Raw genomic sequence first — 16,751 nt, forward strand, 5'->3', positions numbered from 1 at the left:
CCTGTTTGCGACCTTCTCACTGGGCTAATTAGCCCATTTATAGTGTTTGAGGAGGAGTCTTACTCCCTAGTTAGTGTCCTTTCCAGCCTAGTGTTTGTCAATGTCTTGAAATCTGGCTCATAATCCTCATCCTTAGACTTCGCAGTTGTTCCTCCCAGTCCCCTGCTCTAACATGGGCAGGGCCATAATCCCCTGAAATTCCTTACACGTATCGGGCCATGTGCAGATGTTCCCTTCTCAAAACAAGACCTAACTATTAAAATCTGATCTTATACTGAGCTTTGAAATCTGCCTGTTATTTCTGCTGAGTCACCAGCCAGCACTTTCTCCACCCACAGAGGAAGTGTAAGAACTGCGGAGCCTTTGGGCACACAGCAAGGAGTAAGAGGTGTCCCATAAAGTGCTGGAGTAGGGTTGTAGTGCCGAAAGCCTTGGGCTCAAAGAAGATGAAGGAGAACATGGAGCCAAAGAAACCCCAGGAGCCTCAGACTCTTTGGCCCTTTAACAACTTGGAAAGAGAGAAGGAACAAAGACAAAGGTGAGGAACATGGAAAGTCCTTGTGTATTGAAAGAGATGATGTGTTTTCATCTCTATGTCGTGTGTCCTGCCATCGGGGTAACTGGAGAGAAATAGGACAGGGTAACTGGAGAGAAATAGCCAAGGGCTGAATATGCTCCCGGATAATCACCAAGGGGCGGGGCCAGGGTAAATCTTGGAGCTTTGAACTTGAACATGGCAGGGACAATACAACAGAATGTAGCTTACAGTACAGAATGGACAAAATGTGGGGGTGAATGGGTTGTAGGATGAATCTGAGATGAGGGACTGGGCAGCCTTGGAAAAGATCACAGTGATTCAATACCTCCCTCATCCCAAAACAATAGAACTGGGACCCCAGAATTCTTATCTTATGTTGGGAGAGTAACCTGGGGTGTGTCCTCTTAACACGTTTTTCTTTTTCCCATCAGGCAAGGAGAGTATGACAGAAAAGCTCTACTCCAGAAATTTCCCAAGAGACCCGAAGGGAAGCAGCAGCAAAATTGGAAGGAATCGACAGAATCTTGTGACTACTTAAGGGTGAGTCAAGCAGGTTCCCTGCTCTATTTCTCTTCTGTGTAAGTGAGTTTTTCTTCACTCTCATGTCCCTTCTGTGCCAAGAGGTTTTAAAATTCTGTTCTGGCCAATAGAATTTCAAATTTTTGTATGCATTTTGGATGCCATTTTCCCTTTGTTTTTGTAATATTTCTTGTGTGCCTACCAAAAACATGCTAGTGGGAGCATTTCGTGCATAGGTATAAGTGATTTAGTCAGATGCCTTCCAAGAGGTAGACTCCTACATGGGAAAATATGCATCTTTTAAGTTGTGATACATATTTCCAAATATCTCTTGAAAACACATTAGCCATCCATCTGCCTTCAAAAGACCTTTAGCCATGTCCACCCCATAGAAGTCTGTAGGAAAGGGCTTGTTCAACGTCATTAAGCAAGACACGATAGTACAAGAGTTGATAGTTTTCAGTGTGATGGGAACAATGTATCTAGCTGATATTGCAGCTTATTTTCCCTGAGCCTAACTGAGGTTGGGTACCTCTTCATATCCAAAGAGACTGCCTGTATTTCTTCCACTGTTAGAGAAAATTCGAAAACTTTCATGCCTTTATGTTGGTTGATTTTTCTTTTCCACTTGACTTGGAGGAAAGCCTAATATATGCCCTGCGGTGTCTTCTCCCACAGCACCCTTGCAGGCCCATGCCCGTTCACACTACCAAGATGCGATCTGCCCTGGACCCTTCTCTCAGAAACTGGCCACCTGTAAGGAAACCTGACCAGAAATCCATCTTCCCTGAAAGGTCTCCTATCCAAGATCACGATCCAAGCTTCTTCTCATGTCACGGACAAACTAAAGAAGAAGTGGATATCACTGACTCTTCTCAGCCAGCAACCAAACACTTTGGCCGGGACTCTACCGTCCTGGCCAAGACAACAGACAACAGATGTGATGCTTGTGCTTATTATGTTTCCCAGCCGGCCTCAAAAACCCTTGCCCTGGGCCACGTCCTCAACCCCAAGGCACAAGCCCAGGGTCCTGATAGGATCTCAAAATCCAGTCCACAGCCTGCCAGAGGTAGAAGGGGCCAGGACTCTCCACTCAGCATTCAGGCACCAGGAAAAAGATCTGCCCAGACCCCCGAACAAAACTGCTTGAATCCTGCGAAGAAAGCAAAACTCACAACCCTAGAGATTGTGCAACAGAGCAGAAAGAGACCTGATGTGGGAGCTGGCCAGCCTCTCTCCAATTCAACTGAATTTGGACCCAACGGGCCACCCCAAGTCACCGGAATGACTGACCTCCAGCCGCCACACAGTACACCTCAACTGAATACTGTCGAAACCAGCCCTATCCTTCCACCCCCACTTTCTAGCTCTGTTGCACGACAGCCACTCAGAATTGTCTTCACAAGAATGGAAAATGGACAGTGGAGCTCCAGGTTCAGAACATCTCCCACCTCTCTCCCTCCTGAGTAGCCTACACCTCTTGTAGGGAGCCCTTAGGTTCTTGAGTATTGTGAGAGACACAGTTCCCGGATTCTAGTGAGGCTTCTGGCCTCCTTTTAAGGGGAGTGACTGGGAGTGAGACCTCTATGGTAGGGACCCTCAGCCTCAAGCCTCACATCAATGGATTGTGACTAAATGAGCACAGAGGGGAAAGATGCAGGGAACAGGGTGTATTTGTTGAATCACATCCTCAGATGTGGTGGGAGTGCAATGGTGGACTCTCAGGTATTGTCAAAAGACAGACATGCCGAGACTGCCTATTTTAATTTTGCATATTAAGTTGTATATAATATGGACCTTATGCAACAGGCCTATAGTAAACAGTTGTTGTAATTTAGTCATTTTGATAGGAACTAAGTCAACATGGGAGTAAATATTCAAGTATACTGTCACTGGAAGCTATGTAATTCATTGTATTTGGTGTGAAAGTGAGTAAGTTTTGGAAAGACTTAAAGAACCCATCAGTGGGATCTGTCTGATTTAAGCAGTGCCGTGTACTGAGGCTAAGGTTTTGAGTCTGTGGGAATGTTTAAGTGGAAACCAGCATTGGGAATATTCTATTGATCTTTTTTGTTATTTACATTTACTGGAAAGTTGTATTGTAAATTTTCTTCAATGTTAATAAAATGTTCACAGGTACGACATTTTGTGTGGGTATTTTTATTTGCACATACTCTAAACCCCAAAGGTCCATGTAAATATGTATTTGTTTGATTAACTGGATAGTAAGAAGAACTTCCATACACACAGTTTATTCTTGGACCTAGAATTTGCTTGAAATACGCATTTTCAGGTGCAACCCAGCCCTACTGCATCAAAATAGCAATATTCTCAATTGATTCATGTGCAGATTAAGTTGTGAGAAGCACTACTTGGGGACTGACTTGTCTCATATGAGTCACTTGGTGAACTTGAATTTACACGGGTGCTTAGCCCAGAAATAGAAATTTACTGTGTTGCTATCTACATTTGCTAACCTGATCAAGAAAAAGGGGCTGGCTTTTTAGGGACTTTGATTTCCTTAGGAATAGCAAATAACTTGCTTCTCCCTCCATATGCAGCACCTGTTTCTAGAGGGCTTTTTTATGTCTCCGGGACCTCATTCCTTTAGCATAGACACCTACTAGTTGGGCGATAAGGTGCATAAGAAAGATGTGGAGATATGAAGAAAGTAAAGACACAGTGTACACATGAGGAGAAAGGTATGAGGAACCCTATCTAATAAGTGTCTCATATCCAAATTCAAAAAAAGAAAGAGAGGAACTTTTGCAACCAAAGCACAAATATACAAAGAACCCAATCAAAACAGTGGGCAAAGGACTTTGTTATGGATTGAATTGTGTCCCCTTAAAATGTGGCTAGGCCGATTCCCAGTATTGTGTGATTGTCCCCCATTGTGTCATCTGATGCGATTTTCCTGTGTGATGTAAATCGACGATGTTAATGAAGCAGTGTTTGAGGCAGTTATATTGATGAGGCAAGACTCAATCTACAAGAAGCAAGAAATCTCACAAAATGGAAGAACATTGCAAACTGGTTGTGGAATAAAATTTACTGAGATAGTAAGATAAATAAACATTATGTATACATGTATGCATGTGCATATTTGCATACATCCATACTTTCATACATACAAAAAGAAAAAACCCAAACCCCTTGCTGAGGTGTTGATTTTGATTCAGATGTGACACTACAGATCTGCCCATAGGCTTTCCAAGGCCGTCATCTTTTTGGAAGCTGATTTCCACATGGTTGGACCTCTGAGGTCTGTTAGCAGCCAAGTGCTGAATCCTGCTTAGGCAGAGTTTGACCTCTCTCTGTCTAGAACATTAGCAGCTGAGCTCTCATCCCCTCTGCCACCAGGACTCCAAATAAACATAGGGTTGTTGATCTGGTGGTGGTACCTGCTGAGTCAACCAAAAACTAGGACCTTGACTGGCTTGACCTGGAGTATTGCAGAACGGTTTTGGGTTTTTTTTTTTTTTTTTTTTTTACTATGCTTTTAAGACAGAATCTTTGGACTCTACAGAAAAATTCCTTTCAGAAATTACTGTGGTGTCATGAATTCAATTCCTAAAAAGCCTTCTGATATGGTTTGAATTCCTTTATCTAAAGCTGAGGTTTTACTTTTGTGAGCAAGAAGTATTTCAAAATAGCTCCATTCTTAAGGATTACAATTGATGCCAAATATTTCATTTTAAATGTTTCAATTCTAAATCCAGATGAACAGACTTAATATACAGGATCCTGTCTAGATGATACTCTCCCATTTGTTTCATATTTAAAATAAATCACTCTCAAGATAAAATTATCTACTTAGGTTGTTGTAACTTCTCCACTGTATGAGTAAAAATATCATTGATGTCAGAATATAATCAATGTTTGATTGAATTAAAGAGAGTCAGGATGTCAGTAGGTAGGAGGAGGGACTCTTTATAAAAGCTCTGAGTCTGTGGACATCATTCCACAACTGACTGTTGGTAGAAGACACTGGAAGCCAGAGAAGAACGTGCTGATAGAAAGAAAGTGTCCATGGCTGAACAATGGAAAAAGCAAGCAGATGTCCTATATGCTGGTGTTATCCTGAAAACCCCATGTACCTGAAATGTGGCAATGCCTGCTGCTTTCCTGCTTCAATTCACTGCAGATGGAGCCTTGTGGGAAATTTTATTGTGTGCATTCTGCCCTCTGATTACTAGGAAGAAAGACATCAGATAGAATTTCCAGCTGCATGAGGTGGTTTCCAGTATCAAGGAACTGGAGCCCCAGCTGGCACCTATTCTGTGGACGAAAGGATGCTGAAGATTCAAGTGGATATGACCTTAGATGTTGACACAGACAACAATATCCTCGTAATTTCTGAGAACCTGTGTTCGACAATGAGTTTTCATCCACCATTAGGAAGATTGTGCTGAGAGATTTAACTTTGTGTGTGTCTTTGGCTCCCCTCTGTTCACCTCTGGCAGCCATTACTGGGAGGTGGACGTGGAAACAAGCCCAGAATGGGATCAGGGTGTTTGTAAAGAAGCAGATAATCTGGAAGCCCCACCAGGTCTCCACCTCTTGCATGTTGTTGTTAGGTGCCCTTGAGTCAGTTCTAACTCATAGCTACCCTATGTACCACAGAACAAAACACTGCCCAGTCTTGCACCATCATCACAAGTATTGTTCTACTTGAGCCCATCCTTGTAGCCATCATGTCAATTGATCTCATTGAGGGTCTTCTTCTTTTCTGCTGACCCTGTGCTTTCCCAAGCAGGATGTCCTTCTCCAGGGACTGATCTCCCCTGACATCATGTCTATAGTATGTAAGAAGCAGTCCCGCCATCTTGGCTTCTAAGGAGCATTCTGGTTGTACTTGTTCCAAGACAGATTTCTTTGTTCTTGTGGCAGTCCATGATATATTGAATAGTCTTCACCAACACAACAGTTTAAAAAGATTAATTCTTCGGTGTTCCTTATTCATTGTCCAGCTGTCACATGCGTATGATGCGATTGAGAATACCACGGTTTGGGTCAGGTGCAGTGTAGTCTTCAAGGTGACATCTTTGGTTTTCAACGCTTCAAAGAGTTGCTTTGTATCAGATTTGCCCAATGCAATGGGTCTTTTGATTTCTTGACTGATTTCTTGATTGTAAAATGAAATTCTTGACAACTTCGATCTTTTCTCCATTTATTATGATGGGGCTTATTGGTACAGTTGTGAGGATTTTTGTTTTCTTGATGTTGAGATGTAATCCACACAGAAGGCTTTGGTCTTCAGTCTTCATCAATAAATGTTTCAACTCCTCTTCACTTTCAGCAAGCAAGGGTGTGTCATCTGCACAGCACAGGTTGTTAATGAGTCTTCCTCCAATCCTGATGCCCCATTCTTCTTCATATAGTCCAGTTTCTTGGATTATGTGCTCAGCATAGAGATTGAATAGGTAAGGTGAAAGGATGCAACCGTGACGCACACCTTTTCTGACATTATAGCATGTGGTTTACCATTTTTCTGTGTAAAAAACTGGCTCTTGGTGTATGGACATGTTCCTCCTGAGCACAGTTAAGTGCTCTGCAGTTCCAATTCTTTGCAATGTTTTTCATAATTTGTTATGATTCACACAGTCAAATACCTTTACATAGTCAATAAAACACAGATAAACATCCTTCTGGTATTGTCTGCTTTCAACCAGGATCCATCTGACATCGGCAATGATACCCCTGGTTCCATGTCCTCTTCTGAATCCTGCCTGAGTTTCTTGCAATTTTCTGTTGATACACTGCCACAGCTGCTTTGGAATGATCTTCAGCAAAATTTTGCTTGCATGTGATATTAATGATAGTTTTCATTAACTTGTTCGTTCTGTTCGATCACCTTTCTTGGGAGTAGGCATAAATATGGATCTCTTCCAGTCGGCTGGCCAAGTAGCTGTCTTCCAAATTTGTTGCCATAGAGGAGAGAACACTTCGAGTGCAGCATCCATATGCTGAACTATTTCAACTGCTATTCCGTCAACTCCTGGAGCCTTGTTTTCACCAATGCCTTCAGTGCAGCTTGGACTTCTTCCTTCAGTATTATTGGCTCCTTATCATATGCTACCTCATGAAGTGGTTGAATGTCGACCAATTCTTTTTGGTATAATGACTGTGTATTCCTTCCATCTTCTTCTGATACTTCCAGGGTCGTTTAATATATTCCCCATGGAATTCGTCACTGTTGGAAATTGAGGCTTGAATTTTTTCTTCAGTTCTTTCAGCTTCAGAAATGCCGAGTGTGTTTTTGCCTTTTGGATTTGTATCTCCAGCTCTTTGCACATGTCATTATAATACTTTCCTTTGTCTTCTCCAGCCGCCCTTTGAAATCTCCTGTTCAGTTCTTTTACTTCATCATTTCTTCCTTTTGCTTTAGCTGCTCGATGGTGAAGAGCAAGTATCCGAGTGTCTTCTTACATTCATTTTGGTTGTTTCTTTCCTTCCTGTCTATTTAATGACCTCTTATTTTGTTTATATATGATGTCCCTTCACAACTTGTCTAGTCTTCGATCATTAGTGTTCATGCATCAACTCTAATGTTGAAATGATCTGTAAATTCAGGTGGGATATACTCAAGGTTGTACTTTGGCTCTTGTGGGCTTGTTCTAATTTTCTTCAGTTTCAACTTGAACTTGCATATGAGCAATTGATGGTATGTTCCACAGCTGGCCCGTGGCCTTCCTCTGACTGATGGTACTAAACTTTTCCAACATCTCTTTCCATAGATGTAGTCGATTTGATCCCATTTTACTCCACCTGGTGGTGTCTCCATATATAGTAGCCATTGATGTTGGTGAAAAAAGGGATTTGCAGTGAAGAAGTTGTTGGTCTTTCCAAATTCTATCATATAATCTTGCGTAGATCTCTGGAAATCAGCACACTTAGTGACAAAGCAATGAAGAAGGAAAGTTAGATCACAACTTGAATCCCAGGGCCCACTGTCACCTTGCTAAACTCTGCACCTCCTTCTGCCTGGTTTTAGGGTGGCGGGAAAGCAATTCTCAATGAAGTGCTTCAGTCATTTTGTCTTGTTTGTGACATTGTCCCTTTCTACCTAAAAGAAGTAAGAGTCACAATTTGTGGGTGGCAGTGGCATTTGAATGCAGAACAGGGAAGTGCTGTGTCTAAATAAGTCCCAAATGAGGAGGAACCAGGAGGATGCCTTTTGAGATGCTTTCTAGGGGTGGATTCAGAATGAGAGTAAAGGAAGTGGCTTGGAGGTCCTTTTGCAAGCCATCCAGGGCCTCCATCCTGGCTCCTGTGGGTCCAGGAGGAAAGGCCAGGACTCCATGTTCTGATCCTGGCCAGAGAGAGCCTGAGCTAAGATAGGAGGCCCTTCAGCTCCTGTTCCTTAGCTTGGATACTTACTTCAGAAAACCCATTCAAGCCAACTCAACTTAGGAATCCCAGCTTACTTGCCAGTGCCCTCCTCTGTGTCTTTGACTCATGCTCCATCTTCTCATCTCTTCAGTCTCACAACACAGAAGGACCTCCCACCCTACTCTGTTGTCCTTTCTGTATGGTCTCTGCCTATTTAACTCAGTCTGAGTTCATTTTCCCTTTCACTTCTCTTCATGCACTCAACTCGCATCCGCATCCCCCCACTACACAGTGACTATCTGTGAGATTCCAGTAGACTGTGTATGGTTAGATGCATTGTGAACTTGTGACCTTGATGGTCTGAGAGTGGTAGAAATGACAGCATTGTTGTACCCAGTGCTACATGTCTGGGAAGAAGCCTTGATTGTAAGACCTTGTTGGTTAGTACCTGGCACTGTCTGTACCCACATCAAGCTCTACCACTTTGGTCCCATAAGAATGTTTTGGCCCTTTCATTTTACTTTACTTCCCTCTTTCATTGAATTTCTTCTTCCCTAGTAGCTGCTTTGGGTTCCTAATTTCCCTAGACATTGCCAGCATAGTCTCAGTTGTCTATGGGCAGAAGGGCAGGCCCCGTATTGCCTGGGGTGGGGTGCCAGGCAGGCTTCTTTCCCCCAGGTTCAAGTTGATTACACCTAGGAACCTGTATATACCTTTTTGGATCACCGGACATGTGGTGAGGGTGGTGAAGAACTGACTGCTCTATACAGGAAGGCTCAGTCTCAGCTTGTTTACCATCTACATGGAAATCCCCCCAGAAACCATTGGCAGAGCTTGAAGAGGGGCACTGGCAAATGATGGGGAAATCTGGGACTGGGAGATAGCCCAGCAATTCTAAAAAGCCCTATTGCATGCATTTGAAGCCTGAAGTCACCTCTCATCGAGGACTTTGGAATTTAGTACACTTGAGAAGAAAGCATGACAGATCAGAAACCCAGATCATGACAGTTGTGGTAGGGTCACTCAACCAGCTTGCTAGGTTCTACAGTTACCATGAAACTGATATTATGACGATGGACAAGCCTTTGTCACTGAGTTCCTCCTGTGTCTGTCTTTTGTGGGACATGTATTGAATCTACCCATCTGGAGACAGATTACAGGTGGGAGAGAGGGTCAGGATTCTGTTGGAAGGTGGGCTGATTCTATCTCTCCTTTGACTCTTCAGCATGCACACAACTCCCGTACATTCTTCCCTGTGGCCCAGTGCCCAGCTGTGAGATCTGAGTGGACTGTGTAAGGTCAGATGGCTTGGCAGCTTGTGTCCCAGAAATTCTGAGGAAGGCAGATTGTCAGTACTCTTGTGTCCAGTGTTACATCTCTTGGAAGAAGCATGGATCCCACAATTTTTGTGGCCAGGCCCTGGAACCTTCCCCACCCACATCTGGCTCTATCATCTTGATCTCACATGAATGTTTGGGTCCCTCCATTCATGCTTTATCTCCCTTATTCCCCGCGATTCTTTCTGCTAGTAGGTATGTCAGTTCTCTATTTTCCTAGATGTTGCCAGCATTCTGAGGTTCTGAAGGGCTTAAGGAGAGTCCACTTCTTGGTTAGCATCAAAGGTCTGGAGCCCAGGTCATGACAGTCTTGGTAGGGACACAGAGTCGTCTTGGTAGGCTCTGTAGTTCCTTTCAACCTGATATTAGGATGGTATGCAAGTCTTTGTCATTCAGCTGTTCCTATGTGTGTGGCCGTTTTGGGATACATCCAATTCTACCCATCTGGGAACAGATCAGAGGTGGACGGGGAGAGTCAATTGGGAGGTAGAATGTGGAAAGGCTATGGCTGATAGGTCCAATGTGGTATGGGTTATTAGGTATCACACTAGGTGGTCTCCGGGGTGGAGAACAGATGAAGGCAAGGGAGTCTATTCAAGGTCACTTTTGCAATGTGTGCAGGGTTTCCACCAGTGATCTTGAGAGGCTGGGAAGAAAGCCCAGGATCCCAGGGTCTGTTTCTGGCCAGAGAGCCTGAGTGCAGACGGGAACCCATTCAACTTCTGTTTCTTCAGCTGGGTCCTTCCTTCCAGAAGCCCATTCAAATCCAACTATTGTTTTTAAGACTCTCCACTTACCTGCCAGCTCTCTCACCTTATCTCAGCCTCTGACTCAGGTCTCCATCTCTCATGTCTTCAGCCAAACAACACTTCCTCTTCACACCTGCACTATCCTAGGGTTTCTAATTCACAAACAGGCTCTGCCCACTACCTGAGCCTGAGGTTGTTCTCCTCCTATTCAACAGGTTTAACTCACATAGGAGAGAAACCATATACTTGCAATGACTGTTGACGAGCCTTCAGTTTTCATTCATCATTTAGCCAACATATGCTAATTCATACTGACCAGAAGTAATACAAAGGTCATCAATATGGGAAAGTCTTTAGACAATGCTCTCACATTAGAGAATATGAAATTACTCACATGGGAATAAAATCATATAAAAGTGAGCCGTGTATGAGAGTTATCAGAAAATACTGTGACCTTAAACAACATGAAAGAACTCACACTCGACACAAACTCTATGTTAGTAATCACCGTGGAAGAGACTTCAGTGACTATACAAACACTTTCACAATAGAGAGAAATCATAAAAGTCAGGCCTGTGGGAAAGCACTTATTCCAAGTTTTCATCTTGGGCAACATGAAAGAACTCATATAGGATAGAAGCTCTATGTTTGTAATCATTGTGGAAGGGCGTATAGTTACTATTCAATCCTTCAACAACATGAATTCATTTATACTGGGAGCAACCATATAAATGTCATCTATGGGGTAGAGCATGAAAGTGCTAGCTTTCAAGAATGTGTGAGAAGTCACGCTGGAGAGGAACCTATAAATACAGTGAATGTGAAGAAGGCTTTAGACAAGGCTCCCAAGTTTATATACACAGAGAACTCACACAGGGTTGATCTATCATTGTCTATCACCTTTATACACACTGGAAAACTCATACAATATAGACATCCTATTTTTGTAATAGAAGAAGTTGAGCCTTTACCAGAAAGTTTCCATTTTACCTCCCAGAGAATTCACATGGACAGAAACCTTACTTCTGTAATAACTGTGGAAGAATCTTCATCTGGAGTTCCAGCACTGGAATACACAAGAAACTCAGAGTAGGAATAAATCTTGAAAAAATAAAGAAGGCAGGAAAGGCTTTGCCAGGAGTAACAAGCTGCTTGGGGAGCACCAGATAATTCATATGGCAAAGAAAATTCTATGACATAAACATGGAAATCTCATTACTCATGGAACAACACTTTTGGGACATGAGAGGATTCCCACATGTACAAAACACTGTCAGTGCAATGAATGAATGAAAGTCTACAGTGATCACTCATCCCTAAGTCAGCACTAAAGATGTCACATTGATGAGATCCTAATTCTACAGTCCAAGTGAAAAAGACTTCATCTGGAGTTCACCTTAGAAAACTGATACTGGGAGAGGCGGGTCCAAGATGGTGGAGTAGTCAGACGCTTCCCGTGGTCCCTCTTATGACAAAGATCTGAAAAAAAACAAGTGTATCAATTATATATGACAATCTAGGAAACCTGAACATCAAAGGCAACATTGTGGAATTGGACTGAGAGACAGCAGGAGGGAGAGAGGGTTCAGAAGCAGTAAGGATTTGCCAGACCTGACCTGGCTTGAACTGGTACCCTGCAGGCTGGGATCAGCAGGCAGCAACATTGAGGCAATATAAAGAAAGCTCATACTAGGAAAATCCTCAACAAGAATTTTCAGCATGCAATTGAGCTAAAAAATCAGATCTCTGTTCAATGCCTACTTATTGTAAATACATACCATAAAGATACAGAATGGTAAAATGCTTTTAGAAATCATGAATATAGTATTTGGTAAAAAAACACAAAAACAAAGCAAACCACTTCAACAGATCAGTACTTGCAGATACGTAGACACTAGCAGTTTTTGAAAAATGGATTATGTTGGTAGATATCTTAAAAAACAGGAACATTGTGTTGAGTCATAATGGGCAATTTTTCTTTTAATGTTTTTGCTGTCATTGTTGATCTCGTGGACACTTTTTATTTTTATGCATATCTAAACATAATTACAAAGATTGGGGTCAGTCAGAAAATAAATGTAGATGCTAGGTGAAAGGCTGAGAACAAAATGTGATGCATGTCCTCTATTTTATTAATTTCAAACGTGTACATACATGGGAAAGATGAATGGATACGTGGAAAAATAAATGTTCTGTGACTAAATCCTCATGATGCATTTATTTCTTATGCTTGAAATGTCCTCTGATATTGCCCTAGTCACTTAAAAGGGAATGAAAGTTTCATCTTTAAGAGGAAAAACATTGGTCAGCCCTGATGGATTTTGAGCACCTTGGTGGAAACATTACCAGAATTCAGGGTCAGAAAATGGGTCATTTTCTACATTCAGATTTGGTTTCCAGGGAATATTTTCTCCCTGAAGAACTCAGAGGTATCTGAGAGAATGAATACGTGGGAGACCTTTGCAGACATGGAGAGGGTCTTGTTTTCTGAATGCCACAGAACTCCTGGGGCTGAATACAGTAACTCACCTGTGTTGAATCACGCAGCTGTGCTCCTTTGATATCTATTATGCAAACATTGTCTACAAATACCCACTGTTTGCACTGGATGAAATGAACCTGAAAAAGAACATCCTGAGGAAATAAATATTTGAAAGGGTAGATTCCATTCTGTAAGTGAAACTTTCATGAAAGCTGGCCAGGGAGAGGGTTGAAGCTGCATGATAAGTTCTCGCCCCTTTCAGAATAAGCCCTTTCCTTGCTTTGCTGTAGAATTTCTTATAACCTTGAGACCTATTAAGGAATAAATTGTTTGAGATATGCCTTTCGAGGGCTAACAAAGCACTTCATGTAGGCTGCAAAGTATATGATGTGTGTATATCTATAGCATCATGTGATCCTAAGGGGCTTGTGACTCAGGTATGTTTAGGAATCCTTGGCATAAATGATTCATGTAGGAGAAGCATCATGGGTCTAGCATAGGTTGCAAGACAGGTTCTTCAGCAAGTGTTACAGATGTTGCTGCCAAGCAAGGTGTGAGGTCAAGAATATTGTAGGAAACTGGGGAGGAAATTTCCCTACAATCCTGCGTCAGGAGTGAATACCACAAATTTTATTTTGCAGTTTATTTTTATTTTGTATGTTATCTAAAGTATCTTATTAACTTACTCATCAAATGTTCAATTTGTTAGCAGCTATTTGTTGAGGTCTTTGATGTTTCAGACCATGACTTTTTTGTGGTGCTTAAGTAGAAATGATGCAATGTCTCTATCTTCAGAGAACTTACATTCTAAAAAAAATATTCTAGTATAGGCAAAAAGTAAATTGCAAAATAAAATGTCTGATATTGAAAGGTTAAAGTGGATAAATTATTACAGACTGTTTAAATGTGTGACATAAGTAATAATCTAGCTGTTGTAATGGTGACTACCAGGAGAGATCTGTAAAAATGATAGACACATGGCCTATCTAACATAAGGCATTTTTTTATGCAAAGATGTGTGTGTTTGAACTCTTTTCATGTGGAGGAAAAGTCATTGTTTGAGGAAGCTGATTTTGTTCTCAAGTCTTCAGAGCACAAAGAATTTATGTCCAAGGAATCGCCTGTGGCCAATATAGAATGAGAACAGTGAATAGAGAGGACTGCTCATGATGCTTCTGAAGGAGTGAAGGGGAGGATTAAGGGTCCAGTGCAGGTGGGTAAAGTAAGCAGGTTTGTGATGTACTTTGGAGCCTGAGGTTGCAAGGAGTACTGGCGGATTACTGGTGAAAATGGGGCACAGCGTCATACCATCTTGTTGCCTCTAGGTGTGAGTACAAGGTCAGTTTCCTACTGGGTGCCCCTGCCCCCAGAGAGGGATGAAGTGGAAGTCTGACTCACACTGCCTCGTTATAGCAGGGTGGGTTGGTGCTTCATTCTCACTGTGCCGCCGTGATACCGAGGGAGGGGAAAGCAGAAGAAATCACCTTTCCTGGGTCCATTGTGATCTACTTTGTTGATGGTAGGTGTGGGCATTTGCTCAAATGCCCAGCAACCCTCTCTGACTCATGGAAGAAATGAGATTGTAGAACTGTTTTGCACTGCCATGTTCAAATTCATTGCTGCTGGATGGGTGTGGAGGTTCAAATTCTTGGGGTTCCTTAGTGATGACAGATGGGAGAAACCTGGTGCTTTTATTAGCTCTGACTTGTTCCATTTTGTTCTGTATTGCTATAAGAAGAGGATAAAATTTAACTTCCCCATGGTGCCCCCGACTGTATGTTAATAAGACAAAAAAAAAAAAAAAAAAGACTTCTACCTAATTCAGTTGGCAAAGGCATGGACGGTTATCTACCTGCTAAGTGATTTAGCCTATGTTAGTCGGGAGAAGCCTACAGTAGCCCTGCTTTCCAGCCTGCCGATCTTGGGTTCTCAAGCCCCTTGTGTTACATGAGTCAGAGGAAATCTCTTTCCTGCCTCACGGACTTGGGATATTACAATCTCTAACAACCGTGTGAGCCATTTCCTTGTTAAAAATCTCTCTCTCTCTCTCTATTTTTATGTTTTCCTGGTTTTGCATCTCTAGAGAATCCAGCCTAAGACAATGCCTCAACATAAAGAAAACAGAAATCCTCACAACTAGACCAATAAGCAACATCCTGATAAACAGAGAAAATATTGAAGTTTTTAAGCATTTCATTTAACTTGGATCCAGAATCAACGACCATGGAAACAGCAGACAAGAACTCAAGTGATACATTGTATTGGACAAAGCTGCTGCAAATGACCTCTTGAAAGTGTTAAAAAACAAAGATGTCCCTTTGAGAACTAAGGTGCACCTGACCCAAGCCATGGTGCTTCAATCATCTCAAATGCATGGGAAAGCTACAGAATGAATAAGAAAGATGGAAGGAGAATTGATGCCTTTGAATTGGTGTTGAATATCAAATATACCATGAACTGACAGAATTGCAAGAAATTTGTCTTGGAAGAAGCACAGCCAGAAGCAAGAATTTCAAGACTTTGTCTCACATAGTTTGGACATACCATCAGGAGGGAGTAGTGCCTGGAAAAGACATGATGCTTGATAAAGTGGAGGGTCAGGGAAAAAGACATTCAAGGAAATGGATTGATACAGTGCTTGCCACAATGGACTCAAGTATGCAAGAATTGTGAGCATGATGCAGGATGGGGCACTTCTCCACTCTGTTGTATATGGGGCGACTATGAGTTGGAACTGACTTGACAGCACCTAACCACAACGGGAACATGTATTTGCTTATTTCACATAAGTGAGATCATAGAGTGTTTGTCCATTTGAAAACCAGAGACTAATGGATAGAATATATTGCCCCTAAACAGCGCTCACGTATAGTAAATTCTGAAATGTCAGAGTTGGTTTCGCACATCAGTAAGGTAATAACTACTTTTTTTTAATGCTGGATAGGTGCTCTGGTGGCACAGTTTTAATAGCTCGGCTGTTATCCAAGTGTCAGCAGTTGGAATCTACCAGCCACTCCTTGGAAACTCTATGGGGCAGTTCTATTCTGTCCTATACGTTGGCTATGAGTAGCAATGGACTGGGTGGCAACGGGTTTGGTTTTTTTGGTTGTTAATCTTGGACGAGAACAAATGTAATCATATGCCTGTCTTTCATAATTTGTAAACATATACCTGAAATGTATCAAGGGCTATGTATAGAATTGGAAAAATATAGACATGCATTAGAAAATTTAGAGTAAAAGTTTCATGAGTTCAGGGCTTGGAAGATTTTTTAAAAAATATAAATAAAAACTACAACTGCTAATATTAAGCTGGAAATCTTAAAGAACAAATTGACAAATTAGATGCTTAGATTACCGTGATCGAATTAGATTAACAAGATTAGGTAAATGTCATTGGATTAATTTAAACTGAATTTGATTGGATTGATTGCCTTAGAGTGAATGGTTTACATTACATGGGGGGTTGGATCTAAAGATATGATCAGATCCCTTGAGACTGGAACTCAGCAATTACCTCTGGATTAAAAAACCAAACCAAACCAAACCAAAATAAAAAAGTAAAGAAAACAATCAAAGCCATTGGAGTGGAGTCAGTTCCGACTCATAGTGACCCTATAGGATATTGGATAACTGCCTCATATGGTTTCCAAAGAGCAGCTGGTGGATTTGAACTCTCTTGAACTTGGAATCCACCTTCTCGTCTCTTCAGCCTGGCAAAGTCCAAGAACCTGCCCACCCTACCCCACTGTCCCCTCTCAAAGGCCTCTGCCCTTCCAACTCAGCCTGAAT

The 16,751-nt window shown here is 41.9% G+C and overlaps 1 protein-coding gene across 1 annotated transcript; it reads left to right on the plus strand.

Annotated features, from left to right (window-relative positions):
* The first annotated feature begins 458 nt into the window (after nucleotides 1-458).
* On the plus strand, nucleotides 459-2,527 carry LOC126064576 (protein FAM90A27P-like). The gene is made up of 3 exons (XM_049863783.1): nucleotides 459-538; nucleotides 970-1,078; nucleotides 1,736-2,527. Exons 1-3 carry the CDS (start codon nucleotides 459-461, stop codon nucleotides 2,525-2,527), a joined length of 981 nt encoding a protein of 326 aa, XP_049719740.1.
* Nucleotides 2,528-16,751: the final 14,224 nt, after the last annotated feature.

The sequence above is a fragment of the Elephas maximus genome, chromosome 21 (assembly GCF_024166365.1).
Source record: "Elephas maximus indicus isolate mEleMax1 chromosome 21, mEleMax1 primary haplotype, whole genome shotgun sequence".
In the NCBI taxonomy this organism is placed as follows: Eukaryota; Metazoa; Chordata; class Mammalia; order Proboscidea; family Elephantidae; genus Elephas; species Elephas maximus.